The following is a 26,893-nucleotide window of genomic DNA, read 5'->3' as shown; positions in this document are numbered from 1 at the left end:
AGGACCCCTTCTGGTTCTTCATTGGAACTTCATTCATAAGTTTGTCCACAGCCTGGTCGGGCAGCTGCACGGAGCGCCTGAATCTAGCCCTCACGGCTCGTGTACCGGGTTCCTAGGCTCTGGACAGCAGCCGGGAGACAGACAGAGGCCCATGGAGAGAGCATAAGCTTTGACCTCATTTCCAATGGTGAGATTAAAATGCCACCTGCCAGTTTAAGCTTCATAATATTCTAGTACCATCTATGAAAATATATTAGGAAGGAGTGAGATAGGGAGGAAGGGTCACTTTGGGTCACTAAACTTGTACATAGCCCCTTTTTCATTCATACTTTCTTTTCAGGGTATAGTAAGCATTAAATGAGAAAGTATATATGAATTACCACCACAGTGCCTGGTATTAACTATATGTTCACTTACATGAGAGCCAGGGGGGCCTATTCTAAAAGTTACATGACATTTTAAAGCTGAAAAAGCCTGGAATCCTAGTCCCCTATTGGAGTAGACTAGATGTTAGCATGCTTGCTTTATTAAACCAAAGCAACACACACACACACACACAACAACAACAACAACAACAACCACCTTAGATCCTGCCAGAAATACAATGCCTTTTCTACTGCATAAATGTGACAGACAGTCCTGATGGTTCTCAGAGGTATCATGCTTTATGTATCTGGCCCAGATTCTAATTAATTGGAGCAAGCCAGATCCCATAAATGAAAAGTGCTGTAATTTGGAGGTGACAACTAATATGTCATTGCTATTCTGAATTCCATTTCACTATCAGGTACAGCAATGCTGTGGGCCAGCCCCAGGAGGCCCTCTCCAGGACAAGATTTCCAGAGGAGTCAGTCCCTGCACAATTGATGGGGCATTTACTGCCTTTCCATGAGCGTCCTTATTAATGCCACTGCATTTAGTTAAGGTAACACCAGCAGCTATGAACCGCCAAAGCTTAATGGCTTGACACAAAGAATACGTTGATTTCTCACTCATCCAATAGTCGACCGTGGGTGTATTAGTTTCTGTTGCTGCATAACAAAGTGCCACAAATTTACCACCTGAGAACCACACATACTTATTATCTCACCGTTTCTATGGATCAAAAAACTAGGTACAAGCCAGAGGGCCCATGCGGTTAGAATATTACCAGAATGAAACTGAGGTGTCAGCCAGCCCTGCTATCTCATCTGAGGCTTGGGGTCCTCTTCCAAGCTCACAGGTTGTTGGAAAAATTCAGTTCTTTGCAGCCTTATAGCTGAGGTCCCCATTTTCTTGCCAACTGCAGGCCAGGGATGCTCTCAGTAACTAGAGGCTACCTCAGGTCCTTGCCACGTGGCCACCCTCCTCTCATGACATGAAAACATACTTCTTAAAGGCCGACAGGATGGTCTCACTCCAGTCTGCTAGGATGGAGTTTAATATAACATAGTAATCACCAGAGTGATTTTCCCACACCTTTCTCATGTCATAGGACCTAACCAAGGGAGTGAGTATCCCATCATATTCATTGGCCCTGCCCACACCCCAGGGGAGGGAATTACATACTCTTGCTCCCTAAGTCCTTCTTATCTTCTTTCACTTTGCCTCCCCTTCCACCTCCTCCAACTCCTCCTTCGCCTACCACGATGCCAGTCATTCTCCACCAGGGTCCCTGTATATTTAGAAGACACTGTTGGTGGCCAATCCCAGAGCCATTTACTCCTCTTTCTCATAGAATGCTCACACTGCTCTGGGGTTTCCACCCTTCTCTATATAGCCACGTTCTTTAGGAAACACTGTTCTCAACTTCTCTACCGAAGAGGTAAATCCTCATGGTGGTTTCATTTACCTCACCAGTGATTGGTTGAGGAAGGACATGTGTGTCCTTCATGTGTTACAATTTTGGCCAATGAGAGCAGGAAATTCTGATGAGAAGTCTGAGAAAGGGTCTCCAGGCCGATAAGGACAGACTAAGGGAAGGTGCCATCAGCCTTCTGCTACTGAATATTTGCAAACAGGTAGCCTTTCAGAGCATGAAGGAAGCCAGCTTCAAGGCTGGAATGAGGAAGGCAAAGTGAATTGATGAAAAGTACTTGAGTCCCTCATGATGTCATTCTGCTACTGACTTATCCATCTCCAGTGTCTCCCTGCATTACACCTCATGTTTTCTGAGGTAATATCCTTATTACTTCTTATTACTTAAGCCAGGTTGACTCTGGGTGTTTTAATACTTGCCATTGTAGGTACCTAAATGATTGTGTGTGTGTGTGTGTGTGTGTGTGTGTGTGTGTGTGTGTGTAGTGCAAAATATTATAGTTTCCTTTCTTCCTTTCTTCACATACTATGGTTGGAAATATTAATAATAATGATAATGATGTTGACTGCTAAAAGATAAAAACAGCAGTAATATAGAAAGGACCTACCTCTGTCCAGAGAATGATATCAAAGTCACCAGCATGAAATTTGCAAAATCCATTGCCCCTGATTTTACTGAGTGATATCTAGGATATAAATATAGATTTGACATATTTCCAGTAGCCTTCCAGATTTTGGGTTCCCCAGTGGGAAGATCCAGAGTAAGTGTGCCAAGACAGCTTCAGAGGAGCTGTTAATGATTTGGTATTAAGATCTCTTTTTTATTACTTTGTTTGAGCCAAACTGGCAAAATAGGCTGTAGAGCAAGATCTCAGATGCTCCTCTTAAGATTTTGATTGACTGCCTCTTTCCAACCCAAATCAGGGGAGCAGGGTGGTCCAACTCCAAATTTAATTGGTTTATGGATATTAAGGTTGTAAGGAGATAAATAGAATTCATGCTTATGCCGAAACAGGTTTGGCTCAGTGGATAGAGCATCGGCCTGCCGACTCAAGGGTCCCAGGTTCGATTCCGGTCAAGGGCATGTACCTTGGTTGCGGGCACATCCCCAGTAGGGGGTGTGCAAGAGGCAGCTGATCGATGTTTCTCTCTCATCGATGTTTCTAACTCTCTATCCCTCTCTCTTCCTCTCTGTAAAAAATAAATATATTTTTTTAAAAAAAGAATTCATGCTTAGGCTCCATTAGCATTGTGCCAACTGTACTCATTTTTCTAATATACAGTGTTCTAAGTGTTGTATTTTTTTTATTTATTGCTAAAAACATGCATTGCAGCAGTATAGATGATGTGAACTGAGTGGGCCTTGCCCCAGAAAGCCAAGTGAACTCTTGGGGAGGAATGTCCATCAAACGTTTAGTTGGCGTATAGTGCTAAGAGTAATCTAGCTCCTTCTACACAGTGTCTTTGACTTTGAAGGTATCCTGTACCCACTCAATTCATTCATATGCATCTGGAGGAAGCCATAGAGCAGGCAAGTCACATATTAAGTTATCCAGATAGAGTACTCCAGGTAAAAGGCTCCCCAAAGCCAAATAGAATGAATATCCAACTGACAGAAGAAATCTGCCACATTTCTATTTTATATAAATCCAATCAACAGATGATGCAAAACTAGGGCTTTTGCAAAATGGGAGAGGATATTTGTTAATTTTCACCAAATCACATTGCTTGGGATAGATTAGCAGTAAATCTCTAAGAAGAATGAAACTTTTCTTTCCAAGGTGTATGGAACTGAGAACTAAAGCTAAAGATCATCGTGGTGGTCTATTTTTAGAGAAAAGTGACTTACTGAGAGTATTTGTCATTCATTCAGGAGGACAGCTAGCCATGAGCCATGGCAGGCATCCATAGTAACAGCCAGCTCTTGGAAGAAAAAGAAAATAATCTTTCCATTCTTGAAAAGCATGGAAAGGAAATGTTATCAAGTCAAAGGCAGGCAAAGACAGGCAGTGAGGGAATGAGAAAATTTAAGGCATTTTTCTACAGCATATGCGTGCATGTACCATAGATGTAGATTTACTACTGTGTGTTTATCAGTGCCTGGGTGTAAAGATACAGGGTCAGTGGATTGTGTGTCTGTATTGCATGCTTCTGTGAATTTAAGAAATAACAGCTAATATTTATTGGGTTGCAACTATGTCCCAGACTCTGTGTTAAGAGCTTTATGGAGATTGTCTGTTTGAATGATCTCAACAGCCTATGTTTTCCATTCATGAGGAGGTTAATAGAGCTACTAGGAATCAAAACCAGGATTCAAACCCAGGCAGCTTGACCATTTTGGGCAATCAGTTCCTCAGAGCCCTTTGTCATTGATTACAAAACCATGCTGTATAACAACCATGTTTATATATTTTTGTTTGTTTTGGAGAAAATCTTTAAGGGGAGCAGTTCTCTCTATTATCTGCATTAAAATAGAATTGGTACATATATCAGGCTGAGATAATTAACCAAACAAATAAACCATCTTCTTGGTAACATAATGATGGGTTCAGCACAAATTGAGATTGAAAAGCTAGACACTCGGGCTGTTTTTAATTCCTGATTGATCTTTGTCTTCAGCTTCAAACATATCTCATAATTCATACGGTTCACTCTGGTGCCTTGCCATCTGGCCTCTGGCTTATAAAAACAGTTTGGTGCCGTGTTTAGGACTGTAAATGTAGAGGATTTAAAGTGTCATTACACCACATCTTCACATGGATATCTAAGTCATCACAAGATTAACCCATCAAAAACAATTGCCCGATATCCGTCCCCTCTTTCCATCAAACATGCTTCTTCCCACTATCCATCGTCTCAGTGAGTGGCTGCTTCTCCAGTGGCAACTGCTTGGACCAAAAGCCTTAGACTCATCCTTGGTTACTCACTTCTCACACCCTACATCCAACCCACTATGAAATCTTGTTGACTGTACTTCAAAATATGTCCAAAACATACCATTTCTTACCATTTGCATTGCCATGGCCCTGCTCAAGCCGCCATCTGTCTATAGACTGGTGGTCCTTTCTCCACACATAAGCCAGTGCAGTCCTGTATTAATATACAGCTCACTCAAAGCCAGACAACGACTTTACCTCACACTGGGAATAAATCCAAAACCCTTACCAAGGCCTCTGAGGTCCTACAGGATCTAGCCTCTGCATCGTAACTCTCTTTATCCTTTGCTTCCTCCTCTCTCGGTCTATTCCAGTCATTGAACAGCCAAACTCCTTACCATTCCTCAAACACACAGAATACATTCCCATCTCTGGTTGAGAGAGTGACCAAGATCGAAGGGTGCTGGTAGGGAATGCTATAAAGTGGCTCTTACAGAAGTATCCAAATAACATAGGCAATATTTTTACAACAAAGTTGCACCCCCATCATAGGAAGTGAGGCCACGGGCGTTAAGCCTAGGAAAGAGTGTTCCTCTAGGGTGTGATCTCTGAGGGGCAGTAGTGAGAGGTGCCTGAATCTCCAGTAGGCCAAGGGATATGACAGCAAGCAGCACGCACATCCTGTGATGAGGCAACACGGATGGGGCACAATCATAAATTTTGGAGACCTGGATTTTGATTCCTGACTTCACCACTTACTGTTAGCATGACAGTAAAGGCAAACACTTAACCTCTCTGAGTGTCAGTTTCTTCATATTTCACAATTTTGCAGTGATTTACTTTCCTGCAATAATATTTTGACTCTCAAAAATCTGCATATACCCATGGGAGTTCATATATATATATATATATATATATATATATATATATATATAATGTTAAAGTATATATATACCAGTTAAAGATAACAGCTGTATGAGTTAAAGATAATTTTGGCTAAAAGTAACCAAAAAACCAATTTAACAATAATTTAAACAAGTATGGGTTTGTTCAACAAGCAAAGCCATACGAATCTTCCTTTTCCCTCCTTTGCTACCTTGGCCAGTTGGCTTATGTCCTCTTGTTTATTGTCTTGAGTTAGCAGGAGGGCTGCTGTAGCTTTCGACATCATGTCTAATGTTCAGGAAAAGAGAAAGGCAGGACCACCTAAGTCTTCTCTCTTTGATTAGGAAATCAGCTCTCTGGAGAAATCTACATTGCATGTCCATTTCACCGGCCAGAACTGTGTCATAGGGTCATTTTCAGCTGTAAGGAAAGCTAGACACAGTGCTATTCCAAACATAATGGAGGTTTTGTACGAAAAAGAGAAGTAAAGAAAAAGGAAGTTGGGTATACGGCTAACAGAGTCTACCATGGGGAAAGAGAAACAGAACAATGTAAATAGTAATGTTTGTTCCTAGAAAAAAACCTTTGGCCATAGACTATCATTATTTCAATATATAGATTTACTTGATTTCCTAGTATTGTATTTAGAATGTTTTTCTCCATGTTCAAAAATGGAGTAGGTTTGTAGAATGTGGATGTTTGTATACTTTTGGGCACCTTCTCTTCATTGACTTCTAGCATTGGTGTTTATTTTAGATTGAACAACAGCATGCATTTGGAACATCACCCATTTGTATCTATGCATAGAATTTATGTGTCCTTTAAATTTGGGGGGAACTTGCCCATTGACCATTGGATCCAGCCACCTTTTTGCAGATAATTATTTTAAAAGAATTTCTCATTTTTGTAGTAATTGAGCTAATCAGATATACTGACATTTCTAAATTAATCTTAGCAATGTATATTTCCTTAGAAAGTCATCCTTCCAATTCAAATTTTCAAGTAAATCAGTAAAGGATTTCAAATCACTTGCATTTATGATTATACCTCCTTTATCATTCAAAATTTTGCATATTTTAGTGGAGATGTTTTTTCATTCTTCTTGATTAGACTTCTTTCTATTTTTAATTTTTTTTCAAAAAACTAGTTCTTGGATTTATCTATGATTTTCTTTAATTTCCGTGTTTATTTATTCAGCACTGTCCCCTGATTTACTTGTACTTGCTTTGTTCTTTTTATAATTTTTTTAGTTGCACTCATAGTTCATCAAATTTCATTCTGTCATTTATGATGAAAGCTTTTATGGCTTTGCAATCATTCCTGAATACAACCATGATTATATCTCTTCAATTTTTATGATTATTATTCCCATCATTATTTTCTGAGCACTGTAAAACAGAAGTAGGTGTGTGTGTGTGCACATGCAAGCGAGTGAGAAGGTGGGGGTTAATTTCCAATTAGTTAGATGTTTTTATGTTATTTGCTTTTTGGTTATTAAATTCTTATTTTATAGCTCTGTGCTCATTGTATGTAGCCTGTCTAATCATCTATTTTGTGGAACTCATTGAGGATTCCTTTGTGGTTGCTTATCAGATAATTTTTGGTGGGTGTCTTACAGGCCCTGAAAAGAATATGTATTTACTGAAGTGTAAAGAGCTTGATACTCATGATTAAAAATACGTTATAAATTCAACTGTTCAGATATTTTATACTTTCTTTTACGATGTTAGATTTGTCATGGATTGAAGGAAACCAGTTAAAGCATTTCATTACTGATTCATTTCTTTCTTTTTTATTTTTACAGTTTAAAAGTTTCCTCTTATATATTCTTAATGTTCTGTGATCTGGTGCATAACAGTTTAAACTACATTATGATTGCACCACTCACCATTGACTAACTTCCCACTCCGCCCCACGAACTCTTTTAACTTAAATTCTATTCTGTGCAATATTATCTCCTTTGCCAGCATTTGTCACTCTTTGCTCATTCTCTTATTTAATCTCCAGGAGTTATTTTGGTTTTAGTAGGGCTCTTCTAATCTACATTTTCAATTTATTTAATGAGGAACACTACTGTTAACATTTACTGTCATATGTTTGATTTTATCTCTGTCATTTTATTTTCTGCTTCTGGAGGTTTTCATGCTCTTACTCTTTTATTTTATTTTTTAAAAACTACTCTTTTCTATCTGAACTTTTTTCCCAATAAATTGAAGACAATCCAATTTTTTAAATATACTGTCTATTTTTTAAAATTTGACTATCACGTTGCAACTATGTGCTCCTAATTATTAATATTGGGAATGAGATAGCATATCCTCTCCTCCTGTACCCTAAATGAGGGTAATAAAAATAGGACCTGTCTGATAGGGTGGATTGCAGGCCTAAAAGAGATGATACAGCTAAGGTCCTAACCTGTATGTAACACATAGTAAGGACTCCAATGTCAGTTATAACTAATACAGGTGCCATTGTTGTTGTCTTGTTACTTCACAACCTGACTTTCTCCTCCATCTCCCCCAACCCCACCCCCATCCTCACTCCCCGCTCCCCACCTGCCTCCACTGCTTGCGTTTTGTTACTACAAGTCATGGTATTTTTATTACTGTTAAGACACTTCTAAATTATGTGTCATCTGTTTCATTAAGTATTTATAACAGGTGAATTTTCTTCGTGAACTGTTTATAGCAGTCATTTTTAATTCAACCATGTTTAAATTATTCCAAGCACAAGTCCTTTTATGTTTCATGTTTTCCATAGTTTCCAATCCTTTGTTTTCTTTGCTCATGAATGGTCATTTGTCTGGGCTAAGAACACTTGGGTCATAGCTTCATCTTACATTGTTTCGTGTGATAGAAGAGAAGTGTGAAGTGAAGCTCGGGTTTCTTTCTCCGTGGATGACCCATCTTGCAGCCTGAGTGCGTGGATGTCCTGCTCCACGCTGACACGTGAAGGTTCTGACAGGCACTCTAACCCACTGGCAGGAAAAGAGATGTTTCTTTTCACTGGGCTGACCCGATACAACGTGGTTCCCTCCTGACAGATCTGATCTTCATTCCATCTTTAGCCCAAGAACTCTCTTACCTATGAATGTTTCTGATCTAGTCAGTCATTCTGAAGTCTTCAGGACCCAACTTTTTCTTTAGATCTTCTCTAATAGTATCTTCTCTAATGATTTTTCAACATACGTGGTATTCCATGAGAGCTTTTCAAACATGCCTCCATATCACTGAATAACCTTTCTCACTTTTACATTTCCCTATTTTTTTAATTTACCTTTATTGTTAAAAGTATTACAGATATCCCCTTTTTTCCCCATTGACCCCTTCCATTTCACACCCAACTACTCCCAACCAGACCCTCACCACACTAATGTCTGTGTCCATGAGTTATGCATATCTATAATAATAAAAGCGTAATATGCTAATTAGACCCAAGGGCCGAACAGCAGAATGACCTTCTGGATGAAGCTGGGGCTGAGAGGGCCAAGCCCCTTGCACAAATTTCGTGCATCGGGCCTCTAGTATGCATATAAGTTCTTTGGTTAAAGGTTACTGGGCTATTACAGTTGCTACAGATTCTTCCCTCCCAAACCCCTCCCTTTCTAACCTACTTTAATCATCTCAGCTTTCATATCTTACTCTATTTTTATATATTTTCATAATAAAATTATATTTCTTCAAATTTATTGAAAGCACAAAGTAGAGAATATGTAAAATCTACTTTTTATTCCAATATTGTCAGTATATTTATAATTAAGTTCTTCCTTTTCTACTTGAGTATTTAATCCTTACTCATTTTCTGTTTTAGGAGTTTTCACAGGCCCCGTATTATTGGTGTGTGTTTTATGTTCCTTCATTTATAAATGAAAAGAGATCTCCAAGATCTGAAATTTGCGCCTAAATATAGTGAGGGAGGCCTCCTATGATCACTTTAGTATTCGTGTGGATGTTGGTAGAGTTCTTGTATTATATCTTAAGCTAGACAGGAAGTCGTTGTGAGTGTACAGCATTAGTTGAGTGATACCACAGCCTCAGGGATCACCTAGAACAAGCAAATAGTAAATCCCCAATAAATGTTGGTCATTACGGTATTAGCAGCAGCAGCACCATTGATAAATTTGACTCCATAAACATTTAAATCCATCCACTGTAAACACAGTCAGTGAATAAAGTCTAAGATGAATGACAAACTGAGAAAAATACCACACAAATGGCAGTTTTCCTAAATCTATAAAACATTTACATGTCAATGAAAAGATCTATAACTTACTAGAAAAACTGATTAAGTTTTGAGCATTTAGTTTCTGCCCATGTCAGCCACATGGAATACATAGAAGAAAACATAAGTATCAAGCTTCTGGATATTGGTCTCAGAGATGTTTTCGTGGATTTGACTTCAATGGCAAGATAAACAAAAATAAATAAATATAGAAGGACTAATGGAAATAGAATATCACCATTGGGCAAACACCAGGTAATAAGTTTTTTAGGCAAGAATCACCAATGGATGTTAAAATTAGAAGGCAAATGTTTGATGACAAACAGGATATTTGCATAGTCTCAAAGTATTTCCCCTCCATGAAATGTGTTCATTACAAAGAGAATTCTAGTCACTTTACAGTGGAACAACCTGGCAAATATTACCTCAACCCAGAGACCAAAGTTAATATCACATGTAATGGGACATAGTGACATCATATTGCTGCACTGAGAAGAATGCATCACTTTTGTCCTATTCTTACCAGAAATATATAACTTCAATCTAACAGTGAGGAAACGTCAGTAAAAAACAAATTAAAGAACATTCTACAAAACACTGGCTAGTCGAGCTTCTGGTCAAGATGGCAGCATAGGAAAAGATGGTACTCAGAACCTCCCACAACCACGTCAAAATTACAGCTAAGCCATAGAACAAGCATGTCAAACTCACGGCCCACGGGCCACATGCGACCCACAATGAATATTTTTGCAGCCCAGCCCATATAAACATATGTAAGAAACATTTTAATCAAAATTTTGTAACTTAATTTTTACAATATCCTGCTATACATAATTATTAATAACAAACTACAATGTTCGCTAATGACTGATTACTATAATCGTGTTGCATTCATTTCCCTTACGCGCCTTACGAGCAGGCATACCGTTTCTCTCCACTAATACTAGCAGCAAATATTTTAGCAGCCGATTGCCACATCATTAGTCTTGTACTGACTTGTTTGGTGTGCACAACAGGAAATATTTTGCTTTCGGAGAACAAGAAAAATAGGTTTATTTGTGTTACGCTTATTAATTTGTGCAGTTATTCAGTGTCTGGTCAGTTTATGTTGAAGAAAAAAATATTATTTTTTATTAAAATGTTCTATTATTTTATGTTAACAATTATTTATTTCAGCCCCTTGTATTCAGCATGTCTCTACCGAAATAAACGTACGTTTCTATGAAAACTGAAGTTTTTGTTTCTTTGCGGCCCACATAAACTTAAACCTTGTTTATTTGGCCCGTGTTAGCCTTTGAGTTTGACATGCTTGCTATAGAACAGCCATCATTTAGAACCACCTAGTTCAGTGGTCGGCAAACTCATTAATCAACAGAGCCAAATATCAACAGTACAACGATTGAAATTGCTTTTGAGAGCCACATTTTTTAAACTTAAACTTCTTCTAACGCCACTTCTTCAAAATAGACTCGCCCAGGCCGTGGTATTTTGTGGAAGAGCCACACTCAAGGGGCCAAAGAGCCGCATGTGGCTCGCGAGCCGCAGTTTGCCGACCACGGACCTAGTTGAACATAAATCCTCCAAGGAAGGATCTAAAGAAGCCACATAGAGACTGGTGGGAGGGGCAAAGAGGCAGATGGAATACATAGAAGAAAACTTAAGTACCAAGCTTCTGGATATTGGTCTCAGAGATGTTTTCGTGGATTTGACTTCAGTGGCAAGATAAACAAGAATAAATAAATATAGAAGGACTAATGGAAATAGAACATCACCATTGGGCAATACAGGCTGGTCCCACACCCAGGTGCGGCAGATAAAAATCAGGAGCGATATCTCAGCTGTGGAGGTTCCCCCCTGAAGAGCCAGGGGTTCCAGCCCCACACCAGGCCCCCAAGCCCAGGGTTTCTAGGGCTGGGAAGAAAAAGTCCCCATAACTTATGACTGTGAAAAGCAGCGGGGGCTGCTGGGGTCCCAGGCATTCCTCTTAATGGGTCTGTACTCACTCCCAAACTTACCCAAACTCACTCCTTCAAAGCTCCAGCGATGGGGCAGCAGCTCAAAAGGCACCAGGGACATCCGGGCAGGAGCTGAGTAGCCTAGCATCAGGCTGGAGGGGTAGCTTCCTCCCACGTAGTAGTGCCGGCAGCGGCTGTAGTTCCTTTGCTGAGCTCTCCCCCAGCAAAGCCCCGTGGGAGCCATATACTGAGACTCCAATAACTTGGACAACACCGTTAGCCCCGCCCTAGTGTCTGAGACCCCGCCTCATCCAACTGGCCAGCCAAACCCAAGCAGTTTTCAGTGGCTTTTCCATAGAAACAGCCAATCTTGGCTCATGCTTTTGACTTTCCTAAAATCACTCAAAGGTTCACAAATCCTTAATAAGCTGCACCTGGCCTCATCACGCCCCATGCATCTTGCTAAGTGGCCCCAGCCAGGATTAAATGCTCCAATCAAAAGACATACGGTTGCTGAATAAATAACAAAACAAGAGTTTTACATATGCTGTCTACTAGAGACTCACTTCAGATAGAAAGACACACAGAGAATGAAAGTAACGGAATGAAAAAAGGTATTTCATTAAAATGGAAACAAAGAAACAAACCAAAAAAACAAAAACAAAAAAACACTTGGTAGCAATACTTACTAGTATACCAAGCAAAATAAACTTTAAAACAAAGGCTAAATAACAACAGACAAAAAAGGACCCAGCAATTCCATTTCTGGGCACTTATCTGAAGGAACCCAAATCACTAAATCAAAAAGACATAATACATATCCATATGTTTATTGCAGCGTTATTTACAATAGCCAAGACATGGAAGCTACCTAAGTGCCCATCCGTACATGAAAGGATAAAGTGGTGCATATACACAATGGAATATGATTCAGCCATGGAAAAGAATGAAATCCTGCCATCTGCAACAACATGGGTGAACCTAGAGGGTATTGTGCTGAGTGAAATAAGTCAGACAGAGAACGACAAATGTCAGATGATTTCACTTATAAACAGCAAAATAAATGAACAAGCAGAACAGAAACAGACTCACAGAGAACATTCTGACAGTTGCCAGATGGGAGGGGGTTGGGGAGATGGGTAAAAAGGTGGAGGGATTAAGAAATGCAAACTGGAAGTTGCAGAATAGTCATGGGGATGTAAAGAACAGCATAGGGAATATAGTCAATAATATTTTAATAACTATATATGGTGTCAGATGGATATTAGATTTATCAGGGGGGATCAACTTTTTAAATTATATAAATGTCTAATCGCTGGGTTGTACACATGAAATATATAATATTGTACATCAATTGTAATTTAAAATTTTTTAAATATATTTTAAAAATAAAATAGCCCTGGCTGGTGTCGTTCAGTGATTGAGAGGTTACAGGTTCTATTCCCAGTCAGGGCACATGCCTGGGTTGCAAGCTCCAGCCCTCTTAGGGGGAGTGCAGGAGGCAGCCAATCGATGTTTCTCTCTCATTGATGTTTTTCTCTCTCCCCCTCCCTCCTCCTCTCTCTAAAATCAACAAAAAAAAATATTTTTTAAGTAAAAGAAAAATCTATGCAATAAAAAAAAGAGTAGTCTACAAAAGGGTCCAGGTTATGAAAGACAAAGAAAGACTGATATAGATTGAAAAGACTTTGGAAACATAACCAAATGCAATGTGGAATTCTGGACTGGATCCTGGGCCAGAAACAAAAAAGACATTATGAGACAACTGGCAAAATTCTGATAAGAACTTACATTAGTTAATAATTTTATATCAAAGTTTATTTCCTGGTTGCTACTGATTTACTATGGTTATGTAAGACTTAGCATTAGGGAAAAGTAGGTGAAAGGTATTTTACAAATTTTCTGTGTGAGTAAAATTATTCTAAAGTGAAAAGTTGGAAAAAAATAAATAAAACGTGCAATTCATCACTGGGTTGCTCTTTCATAGACAAGCAATCCACAGCCTACTAAATCGAAAGTTCAGAATAATTCGCCAACACCTAATAGCTAATGTTTAAAATCTGTAGTCTTTCATTTGGTATACTCTGAGCCTGGGTTTGTTTCCTTATCTAGAAGAAGCAGAGTTTTTTTGTTCATTTGGCAAAGGAAACTGCCCTTATCTTATTATCCTTAGTGAGATAGATTGTTAAAACCAGAGCAAGGCCTGATGAGTCTCTAAAGAGTTGGGGTACTACTTGCTGCTCTGATTCTCCAAGCAGCCTTTAAAGCTGCAAGCTGTCTAATCGAAACCCATTCACTAGATTCCTGTAAATCTAAGCATTCTGCAGTGCTTTGAAAAGGAACAGTCGAGGATCATGCACTGTGTAGGAGACACACAGAGGATTCGGCATAGAAGTTGACTTTATTAGCCACATATTTTCAAGACATAAATATTTGAGTTACTATCATACAAAATATCCGAATCAGGCTATGGGAAAGGTCTCCAGACGTGGACTCAGAAGCGTGGGTTCAAGTCCTGCTCCTGCCCCTAATTATCATTCTTACATAGTGATGAGGAAACCAGTTTATTAAGCACCTAAACTCAGTGTGGTGCCCTCAGCTATCAGCCTTATTTTTCTCCTCTCACACTCTTCTAACATTATTGGTTAGAATTTTGTTCATTGCATCTTAACAACATTTGGGCATATGTCATAGCTGTTGATCATAAGAATCTCATTGTCAGATATTAAAAGTTTAGTCCAGCCTGGCTGGCGTGGCTCGGTGGTTGAGGGTTAACCTAAGAACCAGGAGGTCATGGTTAGATTCCAGTCAGGGACATGTCTGGGTTGTAGGCTTGATCCCCCATATGGGGAGTGCAGGAGGCAGCCGATCAATGATTCTCTCTCATCATTGATGTTTCTATGTCTCTATCCCTCTCCCTTCTTCTCTGAAATCAATAAAGAGTTTAGTTCATCTGAAGCAAAATGTTAGTCTGACAGTGAATTCGCTGCTGTTCCCCTCATCCCCACCACCAAACCGTCTCCTAGCTTCGATCCACAAACATCCCAGCTCAGGCCAACCCTTGGGCTGAGAACCTGCACTGGGAAAGTGAGCAGTGGTCTATCTTTGCACTCTCCCTCCACCTTGCTTTTCCTCTCCACCTATCACACACCTCTCCCACTTCTGAATGAATAGGGAATTTTACAAACAAGAGCTCTAGGACTCAATCATGGTGCACCTTGGATAGGTGATGAGTAGAGCAGAAGTTTCCCAATGCTCCCGGGGCTAACATGACTGTGCTGAGAAGTCTGTGAGCCTGTGAAACACCTCAGTCCTCATGGGGCCTGCATTCTAGCTTGGGAGGCAAGTAAATGAGTATATGATATAAAATATAAAGTCAGGAATAAATATCATATGCCTTCTGATATGAAATACCGAGGCCAAAGCATCACTTTTGTGATATTTCTACCAAAAACATGTAACCTGAATCTAATTATGAAGAAACATCAGATGAGCCCAGATTGGGGGACGTAGTACAAAACAATTGTTCTGTACTCTTTAAAATAAAAAGAAGTCACAAAAGAGAAAAAATAGCTGAGACACTATTCCAAATTAAATGAGACTTAAAAATACATGAAAATTAAAAGTAATGCATATTGAATATTAGAAGCAGACCTTTTAATGCTGTCAAGAATATTTTTTCAAAATATGTATAATTTTCAAAATTTGAATGAGTTGCATATTAGATAATAGTGTTGCAACACTAATTTGTTATATTGTATTTACATAACAAAATACTTTTGTTTGGGGGAGATACGCAGTGAAGTATTTATAAATAAAGGGTGATAATGACTGCTACTTATTCCCAAATAGTTCAGTAATGATGATAAAAGCAATGACAACAACAATTGTAATAATATCTATATTTTAGAAAGAACAAAAAAAAAAAACAAATTTTGCAAAATGTTAATAATTGGTAAATCTAGGTGAAAGGTATTATCAGCAGTCCTGGAAATATTCTTGCCAGTTTTCTGGGGGTTAAAAGGTTTTCAAAATATAAAGTTTTTAAAAAATAATAATTAGTGCTCTGAATATGGAGCATTGGGGTTAAGGAAAGTCCCTTGTGAAATGACCTTGGAGTAAAGGCTGATGGAAGTGAGAAGTTAGCAAACTTTGAAAAGAAAAGAGCATTTCAGGAAGATAGAACAAGAGAAGCCAGGCCCCTGACACAGCAGTGTTTCTGGTGTGTTTGTGGAACAGCAAAGAGACTAGAGGGATGGGAACAGAGTAAGTGATGTAGGATGGTGGTAAGAATGGTCAGATCATGTAGGGCCTTATACGCCATTGAAAGGAGGTTAGAGGATATTGTAAATGTAATGAAAAACTATTGTAAGGTGTTAAGCAGAGTTACAAAACAGCCTGCTTCCATCTTAGATCATCACTTTTGTCTACTTTGCATGGAGTGGACAACTCTGGGTCCACACAGAAGAGAAGGTCTCAAATCACCAGCCAGGAAGTTTAAGAAGGATGCCAAAAAGAATTAAGCAGTTAAGGAGAATCAGCATTTTCCCACATAGATTGAGTCAGGCATCTTGTAGGCAGATAAAGGCACTGAAGGCCTTTGAAAAATCATTGAAAATCTGGGGGCTAGTCTTAGTGTATCTGTGTGCCTGGGGTAAAGGAGGGGTGACTAGACATAATGATTGGGAAGGTGGGTGCCCCATCCATCAGGAAGGGTCTTATATCCCACAGAAGGAACCTGGTTATAACCTAGAAGTGAGGAGGCCATCAAAGCACTTACTAGTAAACAGTTGAATTACATGTTTTATAGTTGGCTCATCCTTCAAGATTGGAAAGAATTGTCTCTGACTATTCCAGCCCCCATTGATCATCCTCTTTTCTGACATATTAGAGCAGACAGCAATCAAAACACTCTACTCATCACTTGATAATACAAAGATAGGGTCTCATGTCACCCTCAGATAGTTTTAAGCATTGCTACTTGTCCCCAGATTAGATCTTCAACTTCCTATAAGTAGAGACTGTTGAAAGTCTTTTGGGTTCCCTCATTGTGCTGAATTGCCAGAGCTAGAGGGAACTTAGCAACCACTGAACTCATCCTCTCCATTAACTGGTGGAACCCAAGCCAAGGAGCTTCAGGGACCTGCTAAGCCACACAACTCATTGGTGGCAGAGCTGTTGCTTTACTGATATATTCGTTAGCCACTGGTTTTTGCGGCTGTGACAGAGCCAGGTAGATGCAAGAAGATGGTTTCTGACTTGACATCTCTACCCAAACTAAATCAAAGCAGGAGCTGGAATATATTGTGCCTGCCTCAAAGGAAATGAGGCTGTTGGTGGGTAAAAATGTTGGCAAGAAAGTTGGTCCTCATCACAGGCATGACATGTCTAAAGACCCCAATATTCACTCCCTCCCGGAAGAGCCCTGGGTGAAATATTTAGGGCGGGTGTGGGAAGAGCTCTGACAAACCACAGCCTAACTAGGAATAGAAGACGTGAAGCTGCGTGGCTGATGGAGTGTGAAGGGAGCTGGATTTCAGAGGCAACTCGCAGGGACTGTGCAGCTTGCTGCAGCATGACAAATAACCTATTTCCTTGTCATCAATTGATTTAATAATAACTTTTCAGGAAAACAAAGAAAAGAGTGAGCATTTCGACCAAAGGCACAGCCCTATTTCATTTAAAAAAATCTAAAATGTGAAAAGGAAAAGCATGTTCATCCTGAAATCAAAGATGTAGATCACACATGAGCATCCAGGATGAGACATTTGGACATTTGCTCATGGAATGTTCTCTGATGACCTCATTTCCATTCTGGATCAAAAGCCAGTGCATTATTGGTGTGGCCTTCAATAGCAAAGGAAATGTCCATAGAGGCGACTTCATGGTTAAATGTCAACCGACAGGAAACTGAACTGACATGGTGACTGTCTCCTGGTTTATGCCTGTGTGGGCAGAGACTTGTTTGCTCTCAAACCTCCCCTTGTCCCTCCCCCACAGAGTGCAGACCTCAGATCCTGACTGTAATGATCAAGCACATGCTGGTTAATTAACTTTATGGGCCACTGCAGAACAGACTGGTAAATCAATAGGCATGCCACTACAGTCACCTTCAGGCTGTGATTCTGTGTTCCATTGCTCTAATGACGCCTGATTTCTGCTCTCCCCCAATTAATTGCTATCGAAGTGCTTCTCAACATGGCAACCACATGGATTACTGCTGAAATTCCAGCTGGCTCTAAAGCACATGAAGCAGAGGAATTTTACCAAAAAGAGGTCAGGGTGGAAAACCTTATCCTGAAAGTCTGTTTGGGCTTAAGGGGCTTTGGAATTAGAGAGACCCATATGTGGATCTTCATTCTGCAACTTATTAGCCATTTGACTCTGTAAAATGAGGTCATAACCTGAAATGGACCCTCTGTGCCACCCTTCCATCCTTCTACTGGGCATTGCTCTCTACTCTCTGAAATAGCTCTTCTGTATCTTCTCTTCCTTCCAATTTCCAACATCTCCTCCGTCCGCTCCCCCCTTTCTGTTCACTCGGGAGATAGACTTGTTTCCATTGTCATTGATAAAAACAGAGACAATCAAAAGAGAAGATCCACCCAGCTCCAACTGTCTCCTTATGCGTCTCTCTCCTGATGGACACCTGCCTCATTCCAATTTAAAGTCAACCTTTCCTCCCATGCACTGCACTTCATCAGCTCTCGTCTGCTCAAGGTCATCACTTCTCTCCTGAGTCCTTAAAATCATGCTAAAATAATCTTCCATATTTAAACAGTGCAAACCAGAAAACCTTTCCATGACTGCCTCTTTTTACTAATCCCCTTTATAGCAAAACTGCCCATGCTTTACCCACACACACTTCCCCTCCAACCATTCTTTCTTAAAATCGGGTCAGTTAGGTTTTCGTCCCACCACTTCACCGAAAATGTTAAGTTCCTGTTAAGGCTACTAGCAAGATCTCCCAAAGACATTCCTTTTGCCAAACACAACAGCCAACCTCTCCACCTCCAATGACTTGACATCCAAGCTCCATTGGAAGCTGCCGGTTATTCTCTCTTTCTTGAATCATTTTCTTCCTGTAGATTCTAAAACATCCCTCTCTTTTGTCCTCCTTCCTCACTAGCCCCTCCTTCTCAGATTTCTTGGTTTGTCCTTAATCTTCTTGACATATAACTGTTTGTTCTTAATCTTCTTGACGTCCAGGGCTCTGTCCTCAGATCACTTCTCTTCGGTGTCTGCACTCACTATGCAGTGATCTCATCTAGTCTCATGTCTTCAAATACCATCTATTTGCTCGTGACTCCCAAGTGTATTACTGCAGCTTGTACCTGTCCTCTGAATGCCAGGATCATGTATTTAACTACCTACTTGGCAGCAACACTGGGATTCAAAGCAAGCATTTCAAACTTACCCAAAACTCTACTCTGATCCCCACCCCACTCCCTATACCACTTGCTTCTTCTCCAGTGTCCCCTCTTTCAGGAAGTGGCCCCCATTTACCTAGTTGCTCAAGCCCAAATTCTTGAAATCATTATTGACTCTTCTCTTTTCCTCATACTTACATCCAGTCCCTCAATAAATCCAATTGGTTCTACCTTCAAATTGTGCCCCAAATTCAACCATGTCTTACTATATTAGGCCAAGCCAAAATTACTTCTCACCAGGATAACTGCAAGAGTCTCCCAACTGGTCTCCCTACTTCCACCATGCCCTCCTATAGTCTATTTTCCACTCAGTAGCCAGAGTAACCCTTTTAAAATAATGGTCAGGCCCTGTCACTTCCCTGCTCAAAGCCGTCACCCTTAGGATAAATTCCAAAGCCGTTGGCATGACCTGCAAATTCCAGCATGAAGCTGGCCCTAGACCTCTCTGTGCTTTCTCTCCCTCATTACTCTGTTCCAGCCACATTGCCCTTTTAGAGTTCCTCAAACACCCCATCTTGCTCTCTTGTAGGGGCTTTTGCCCTGGGTTTTCCCACTACCCAAAATGCTCTTCTCCAAAGTAGCTCATACCTTCACTCCCTTCATGTCTCTGCTCCAATGTCACCTGTCCCAGAAGCCCTGCTTGTCACTTTCTAAAGCCTGGCTCTAGCTGTTACCCCTACCCATATTATTCTATATCTTTGATTATTTAATTATTTTCTATCTATACCCACTAGACATTAAAACCTTAAGGAGAAGGAATTTGCTTATTTTACTGCTATATCACCAAAGCCAAGGACTATATCTGACTCATAGTAGTAGCCCATTCATTAAATGAACTATTTTAATAAATGAATGAATGATTCTCTAGTCACAGGTTTCCTGGGGTGATTGCAGGGAGTAAGGTATTTGGAGCAATTTCTAGCACATGGTAAAGGACTCAAGACTATCTGTTCCTTTTACCATTATTATTATAAATAGAATGGATGGGAGGTGGCAGTGGAAGCTAATCATTTTGTGACATCTGCTATTATCAGCGTTTACTTCTATTTCTGCGTTTTGTATGTTCCCATCTGGCCTCTGCTCTTGTAGGGGTAATTGAAGAAAGCAGGTTCCTTTGAACTCGCTGCTCAGACTTTGTTTAACTTGTAGGCATTTCTCTTAAGCTGTCCACTTGAATAAGAAATGTCACATTGGCTTCCAAGGCAAATTCTCCAGCTTTTGAAGCAGGCAGGCTCGGAAGGTCTGACAATTTCCAGCTACATCTCTCAGAGCAAGGATAATGCAACAGGTTTCTTGGCATCATACTAAACTTCTGGAGAACACAGAACAGCAGGTGATGGATGGGTTTGAAGGGAGAAAAGAAGCACATGAGCACAGAAGGGAGACCAGACTGCACACATGCAGGTGTCACCCATCCCTTCCCTGTATTAGCAGCAGAAGACCAGACAGTGATGCCTGATGCTTCGCTTTGATCAACAAGGAGTGTCCCTTTGTTATTTTTAAGAAATTTGAAATATCTACACTAATAAAAGAGAAACATGCAAGTTGACCGTCCCTCCGCTACGTCCACCAGCCAATCAGAGTGAGTATTCAAATTAACCCAACAAAGATGGTGGTTAATTTGCATACGTAGGCGTAAAGTGAAGACTGAAGACAGCGTAGAAGGAAGCCAAGTGCTGCAGAAGGGAGCGAAGCTGCAGAGAAGCAAGCAGGGCGGCAGAGACAGGGGCCCTATTCTTACAGGAATCTTCCTGCAACGGACCTCTAGTATAAAATAAACTAAGTAGCTTCCAACTAGCAGATTTTCTTTCCCACTCTGCATCCCTTCCCACCTTCACTGACCACCAGTACTTCCATCCCCCTGGGAGTGAGGCGTAGCTCTCTCCGTCCCTACATCTATCTCTGTCAACTCACCAGCATGGGGGTTAGAGGAAGGCAGATTTAATTTTGAACCTTGGTGTTTACTCACCTACACTGTGTGACCTTGGACAAGTTTTTTATATATGTAAAAATTTTTATTGACTTCAGAGAGGAAGGGAGAGAAAGAGATAGAAACATCAATGATGAGAGAGAATCATTGATATGCTGCCTCCTGCATGCCCCACACTGGGGATCGAGCCCACAACCCAGGCATGTGCCCTAACCGGGAATTGAACCAGTCATAGGTCCTGATTCATAGGTCGACACTCAACCACTGAGCCACACCAGCCAGGTTTGAACAAGTGTTTTAACCTCTCTCGGCCTCCATTTCTCCAGGGAGAAAAGAACAAATTCTTCATTGAATAGTTGGAAAGATGAAGAGGGATCACCTGGTGGAGCACTTAGGTTGGCTCCACACTCTCAGCTCCCTCCTCCCCTGTTCTGCCCCATCACCCTCCTTCCATTTGTATCATGTAGAAATCTCAGCTCTCCCAAAGACAAATATGATATGATTTCACTTATATGTGGAATCTAAAGAGCAAAATAAACAAACAAACAAAATAGAAACAGACTCATAAATACAGAGAACAGACTAATGGTTGCCAGTGGGGAGAGGGTTGGGGGCTGGATGAAAAGGTAAAGGGATTGAGAAGTACAGCTTGGCAGTTAGAAAATAGTCTCGGGGAAGTAAAGTACAGCATAGTATGGTACCAGGTGTATACTGGAAATATCGGGGAAAATACTTTGTAAAGTATATGACTGTCTGACCACTATGCTGTAGGCCTGAAACGAATACAAAATAATCTAGAATGTCAACTTTAATTGAAAAATAAAATTAAAATAAACATTAAAAAAAGAATTTTCAGCTCTTCCATATGTTATCTTCTACTACCTTCACAATTGTGCCCTGATATAATCAGAGAAGGTGTTATTGTTCTATTTTTGTTACAAGGGTAGCCAATTTATTGAACCATCTGAATGGCTTGCGGGGGCGGGGGGGGGGCAGAAAATGACTTTATGACTTTATTTTGCGATGTGGTGGCATTGGCTTTGAAAAACCTCCCTCCCCCTGGTTTGCACAGCCCATGACAAGATCTCAGCAGATTCCTTAACTTCCTGGTCACTTTATTGAAACCTGTTCAAAGCAAAATCCAATTTCACCTCCTCTTTGTCTCCCTTTCTCCACACTAGGCCAGCATATAGCCAGAAGCACTTGAAGTGTACAAAGTCTGTTCTACTCCTTTGCTGCTCCAGGTGCTCACCTCAGTGTGGCTCAGTCTCAAAGAGTGACTGTCTCGTACCTCCCTCTCGCTTACCTTTGCTGGAGATGGAGGGTCCGCTTCCAAATAAGTGTGGTGTTCCCAGGGGCACATGACTCCATCCTCCTACATCCATCAGGATGTGCTAGGTTATGGTACAGCAACAAACTCCAAAATAACTCAGGAGCATCTCCTTCTTCCTGCTTCCTCAACAGCCCCAACTCCTCTGGGGGGTTTGGACTGTAGGGCAGAGGGAACAAGACAAGAGAAAAGTCTTGGCTGGCCCACTGTTTCTGACCTTTCTGTGAATGATGTTGCTGCTTCTCTGGCTAGCCCTTTCTGGCTGGTGATGCCCAGTGGAGCTTCTCTAGAGGACCCTGCAGGGCCTCCCCTCTGAACCTGAAGTGCAAAGTTGGTCTCACATGGCCACAGTCAACTTCAAATGAGCAACAAAGTACATTCCCACCACATACTAGGAAAGTGAGGAGAACAGTATTGTGTCGCGTACACACAATAGACACCCAGCTTGGTTTAAAAGACTAGCCATCTCTCTAGTTGATGGTTCTATGGGTTGACAATTTGAGCGGGACTCAGCTGGACAGTTCTTCTGTTCTCGTTGAGACTCCTTTATTCCTTGCAGGGAAGCAGGTGGCTCTGCCTCTGGGGTCTCACTTGAGTGATGGAAAGTGACTGGACCATGTGTCTCATATCGTCCTTCAGGCTGAATTGGGTTTGTTCATATGGCAGTTTGGCACAGTTCCAAAAGGGACAGCAGCAGCATACAAGACACCTCGAGGTCTGGGCTTGGAACTCGCTTAAGGTCGCTTCTGCCACTTTCCATTGATCAAATTCCCCAAACCAACAAGCTTCAAGAAGTGGGGAAACATGCTCCCCCTTTGATGGGAGGAGCCATACAGTCACATTGCAAAGAGGAATGGGGAAGGGGAAAGGTAGAGAATTAGGGTGTTTTTGTGCCCAGCACTAAAATCATCCCACCTTTCTGATCTTCTTAGAGAGAAGTCGGGGGTTTGATGCAGAGCCAGATCAGCCACCTTATGTGAACTATCTTAAAAGTAAAGTGACCTATTGCATGTAGGTCAGGTAGCCACTAAGTGGTTCATTTCTTTTATCTGGGCAGAGAGAAAACTGTACGTGATAAGAATGCATAGTAAATACCAGAGACTTTTAAAAGGCCACTGTGGCTGGGCTGGACAGAGCAAGGTGGACAGTGGTGCTCACTGTCCTTGGGATCCAGAATTTGCCAGTCACTGGAGCCTGTGACAATGAGCTTTTACTTAAATTTAAGAAGAAATGAAACTTTGTAAAGAATTTTAAACATGTGCTCACATCTCTGTTTCCAAAAGATCCTTCTAGCTCCAAGGTGAGGACTGGACTGGAGGTTCAGACTGCACCAACCCCAGACTTTTGGAAGTTAGAACTTTTCCAAGCTTTTTCATGGGTCCCAGAGGCAAAGAAGAAGTAGTCTAGTTTGCCAAATGGCCAAAAATGAGCAGACGGGCAAGGGAAAGAGCAGAGAATATAAAATAGATAATTTCACATTGTGTGTGTCACACACACACACACACACACACACAAACACGTTACTTATTCATATGCTTCAGACCGAAGCATGCCTGAGAATTACTGGTTTGTGTTCTCTGGATGGTTAAGCCAGATGGATTCTGGGTTTGACGGTGACCTCACCTGCTTTGCTGTGTAAAGAGACAAAGAGCAGCTAAGTGACCATGAGAAAGGCCAGCAGAGGCCCCGGCATTACAGACCCAGCCTTGGAGCCCAAAGAGTTTGTACTGTAATTCAAATTCTACAGGCAATCCACAATTCAAATTCTAAAGGCAAGTGGTATCTAAATCGAATGTCCTGGAATATTTTGACAGCACATTGGAGGGACCTCAAGGAGGCAGGGGGGAAGAGCAGTGGCAGACGCTCAGGCAACAAGGAACCTCCTTCTGTAGTCTGGCTGCCGAGTTCCCTCTGGCACTGACATCAGCCCACCCACACAGGGACCTCTACGAGCCTCCAGGGGCTGAGGGTGTCGGTGGGAACAGTGCAGTGCATGGAGCAGCCGCCTCCCCCCTGCATGAGTCTGCACGATCGATCATAAGAGCGTCTGTTCTGTCATTGCATTGCAGCTCCAGAAACTAAAACGATCACTTTCTTTCAAGACCAAGAGTCTACGGAGCAAAAGTGCTGACAACTTCTTCCAGCGAACCAACAGCGACGTGAAGCTGCAAGGGGATATGCTGGCTGAGGTCAGCCCCAGCTCCAGCCCCCTCCCCGCCCCGGGAAGCCTGACGTCCACGCCCACCAGGGTGGGCCTGCACCCAGGCAGCAGCAAGGCCCATGCCTTTCAGGAGCACATCTTCAAGAAGCCCACTTTCTGTGACGTCTGCAACCACATGATCGTGGGTAAGTCTTTCCCCTGCCCCTTCCTCCAGGTATGTCAACATAAAATTGTGGGGACACCCTGGGAGTTTGGTGTGGAAAAGATGTAAGATGTACAGCTGTGTTTTAAAAGACTGCATTGGAAAAGTCAAGAGGCCCATTTTATGTGGCTTTAAAAGGAAAGGGTTGGGAATGAGGGGTAAAGTTAAAAGGCAAATGTCAGTGAGAATCTAACCTTTTTTTAAAGATATTTTTAACGATTTCAGAGAGGAAGGGAGAGAGAGATAGAAACATCAATGAGGAGAGAGAATCATTGATCAGCTGCCTCCCGCAACCAGGGTATATGCACTGACAGGGAATTGAACTGTGACCTCCTGGTTCATAGGTTGATGCTCAAGCACTGAGCCACGCTGGCTGAGCAAGAATCTAACCTTTTAACTGATGCATTTGACCTGCCCTTGAATGGCTTGCCTTGTAAGTAGCATGTGATTTAACTTCTGTCAGGCATAGATAATCTCAAAGGTTTTTTTTTTACTTAAATATCTGATATTCTTTCAAATGAAACATGGCGTGTTTGTTGCTTCCCAAAGAAGCCAATAGCTGTCATCATTGAACTTGAAATTGTGGTTTCCAATATGGTCAGGAATGCAGAATTCTGCAACTCCCTGCACCTTTGACCAAGACCCAGTTAAGGAGTATAATATTCAGAATGAGAGCCATGTCAGCCCGCCTTGTGACTGTACACACAGGGCCATCCTTGTTGAAAACCATTATCTACTCACATTCTCATTTTCTCATCACTATTATTCATGTGCTTCCTTCAAACGGGCCACATTGAGGATCAATGCTTGTGTCAGTCAAGGATTTCCACAGTAATGCTGGTTAAAAAATACTCTTGCAGTTAACGCAGTTTACTTTTACTCTCACTCAGGCATCTTCAGATAATTTGGGGTTTAGCTGATCCAGACCCGCTCAGTTACTTTGTCTTCCTTCTGTTCCTTATTTCTCACTCTTTCCTTGGACCAGTGGGGTAACCATATCATGTTCTTCTCATGGCAAGGACAAGTGGAAGCATACAAAGCTCTTCTTAAGCCTTTGGATTGGAGGTGACATTGCCCTTCTACTGGCATTCCTCCAGGAAAATGGGGGCCAACCCCATGTCAAGGGATGGAGAAGTGCACGCACTCTGCCTTGATATCAGGGACTTTAAAGCCACCTGGCAAAGGGCACAGGTAGAGGGATGCGGGAAGAATGGGGTCAATCATTCAACCTATCACAGTGCTGAGGAAGGCCTCTGGATCATTAAACTATTTTGTTTGGTAGATTCTGCTAAGTCATGGATCCATACCACCCATCCATTTCACTTTTCCACCTGGAAGTGATGCCTGGCATCTGACTGTGAGCATGGCGGGGAAGGTGTCTCACCATGTTCCGAGCTCAGAACACTTAGGCAATTTGGCCTCCAACTTAGTTTTTGTGTCTGCCTCCTTAGCTTCTGAGTCTGACGCATCACTTTCAATTTCCACACAAATTTCCACCAGGCCTTTTCAAGGCAGTGCTATTCATAACCCTGAAGTAGGTGATGATGAGTCTCTATTTTAAATCTCATTGTGACCAGTGTGAAAAGACAAACAGAACACGTGTTTTTAAAATGAGTAAGGGAAATGAATTCACCTCCGAGGAATGCCACCATCATTACCCTAAAGAGGATTCTAGGTACACCTCAAGCACAGCAACAATTTTGAGACTTTATTTTGAAAAAAATCACACACAAAAAGACCCTGTGCTGAAGAGAATTGCACTATACTTTTCTCTTATCAGAATTAAATGTACATTGTAGCTGCCTTTTTTTCTTAAGAAAGAAAGAGAAAAAAAATACAGTCAGCAAGGCATGCTGTTCTTTTCAAAGATGAGAAAGCAAACCAAATAGTAGGCTCCTTCTAGGAAATGAGAAAAGGGATTACAGAGGCAGGAGGGAACAGGGAGAGAGAAGAGGAAGGAGGTGAGGAGAGGAAGAGAAGTGAGGTGAAGTAGAGGCTGCTAAGTGCTTTAACTTCCTGAAACAATGCCTGCCATTGTCATCTGTGATAACAGAGCATGGTTGCTCTGCCCCTTTTCTCATTGTTCCTCAAGTCTAGTCTCCTTTC

At 41.3% G+C, this 26,893-nt stretch overlaps 1 protein-coding gene across 2 annotated transcripts in view; it reads left to right on the top strand.

The window, feature by feature from the left end:
* STAC (SH3 and cysteine rich domain) overlaps nucleotides 1-26,893 on the top strand; it is a 103,980-nt gene that overhangs the window by 12,242 nt on the left and 64,845 nt on the right. The window contains exon 2 of one of the 2 annotated variants that reach the window (XM_079795495.1): nucleotides 24,527-24,770. In XM_079795495.1, coding sequence (XP_079651621.1) covers nucleotides 24,527-24,770 — 244 coding nt within the window. Of the gene's footprint in view, nucleotides 1-24,493; nucleotides 24,771-26,893 lie in introns of both variants that reach the window. The other variant, XM_079795494.1, reaches the window with a different exon arrangement.

Source organism: Cnephaeus nilssonii (assembly GCF_951640355.1).
Source record: "Cnephaeus nilssonii genome assembly, chromosome: 17".
NCBI classification, from domain to species: domain Eukaryota; kingdom Metazoa; phylum Chordata; class Mammalia; order Chiroptera; family Vespertilionidae; genus Cnephaeus; species Cnephaeus nilssonii.
Note: the sequence above shows the minus strand (reverse complement) of the source record. Positions and strands in the feature narration are given on the sequence as shown.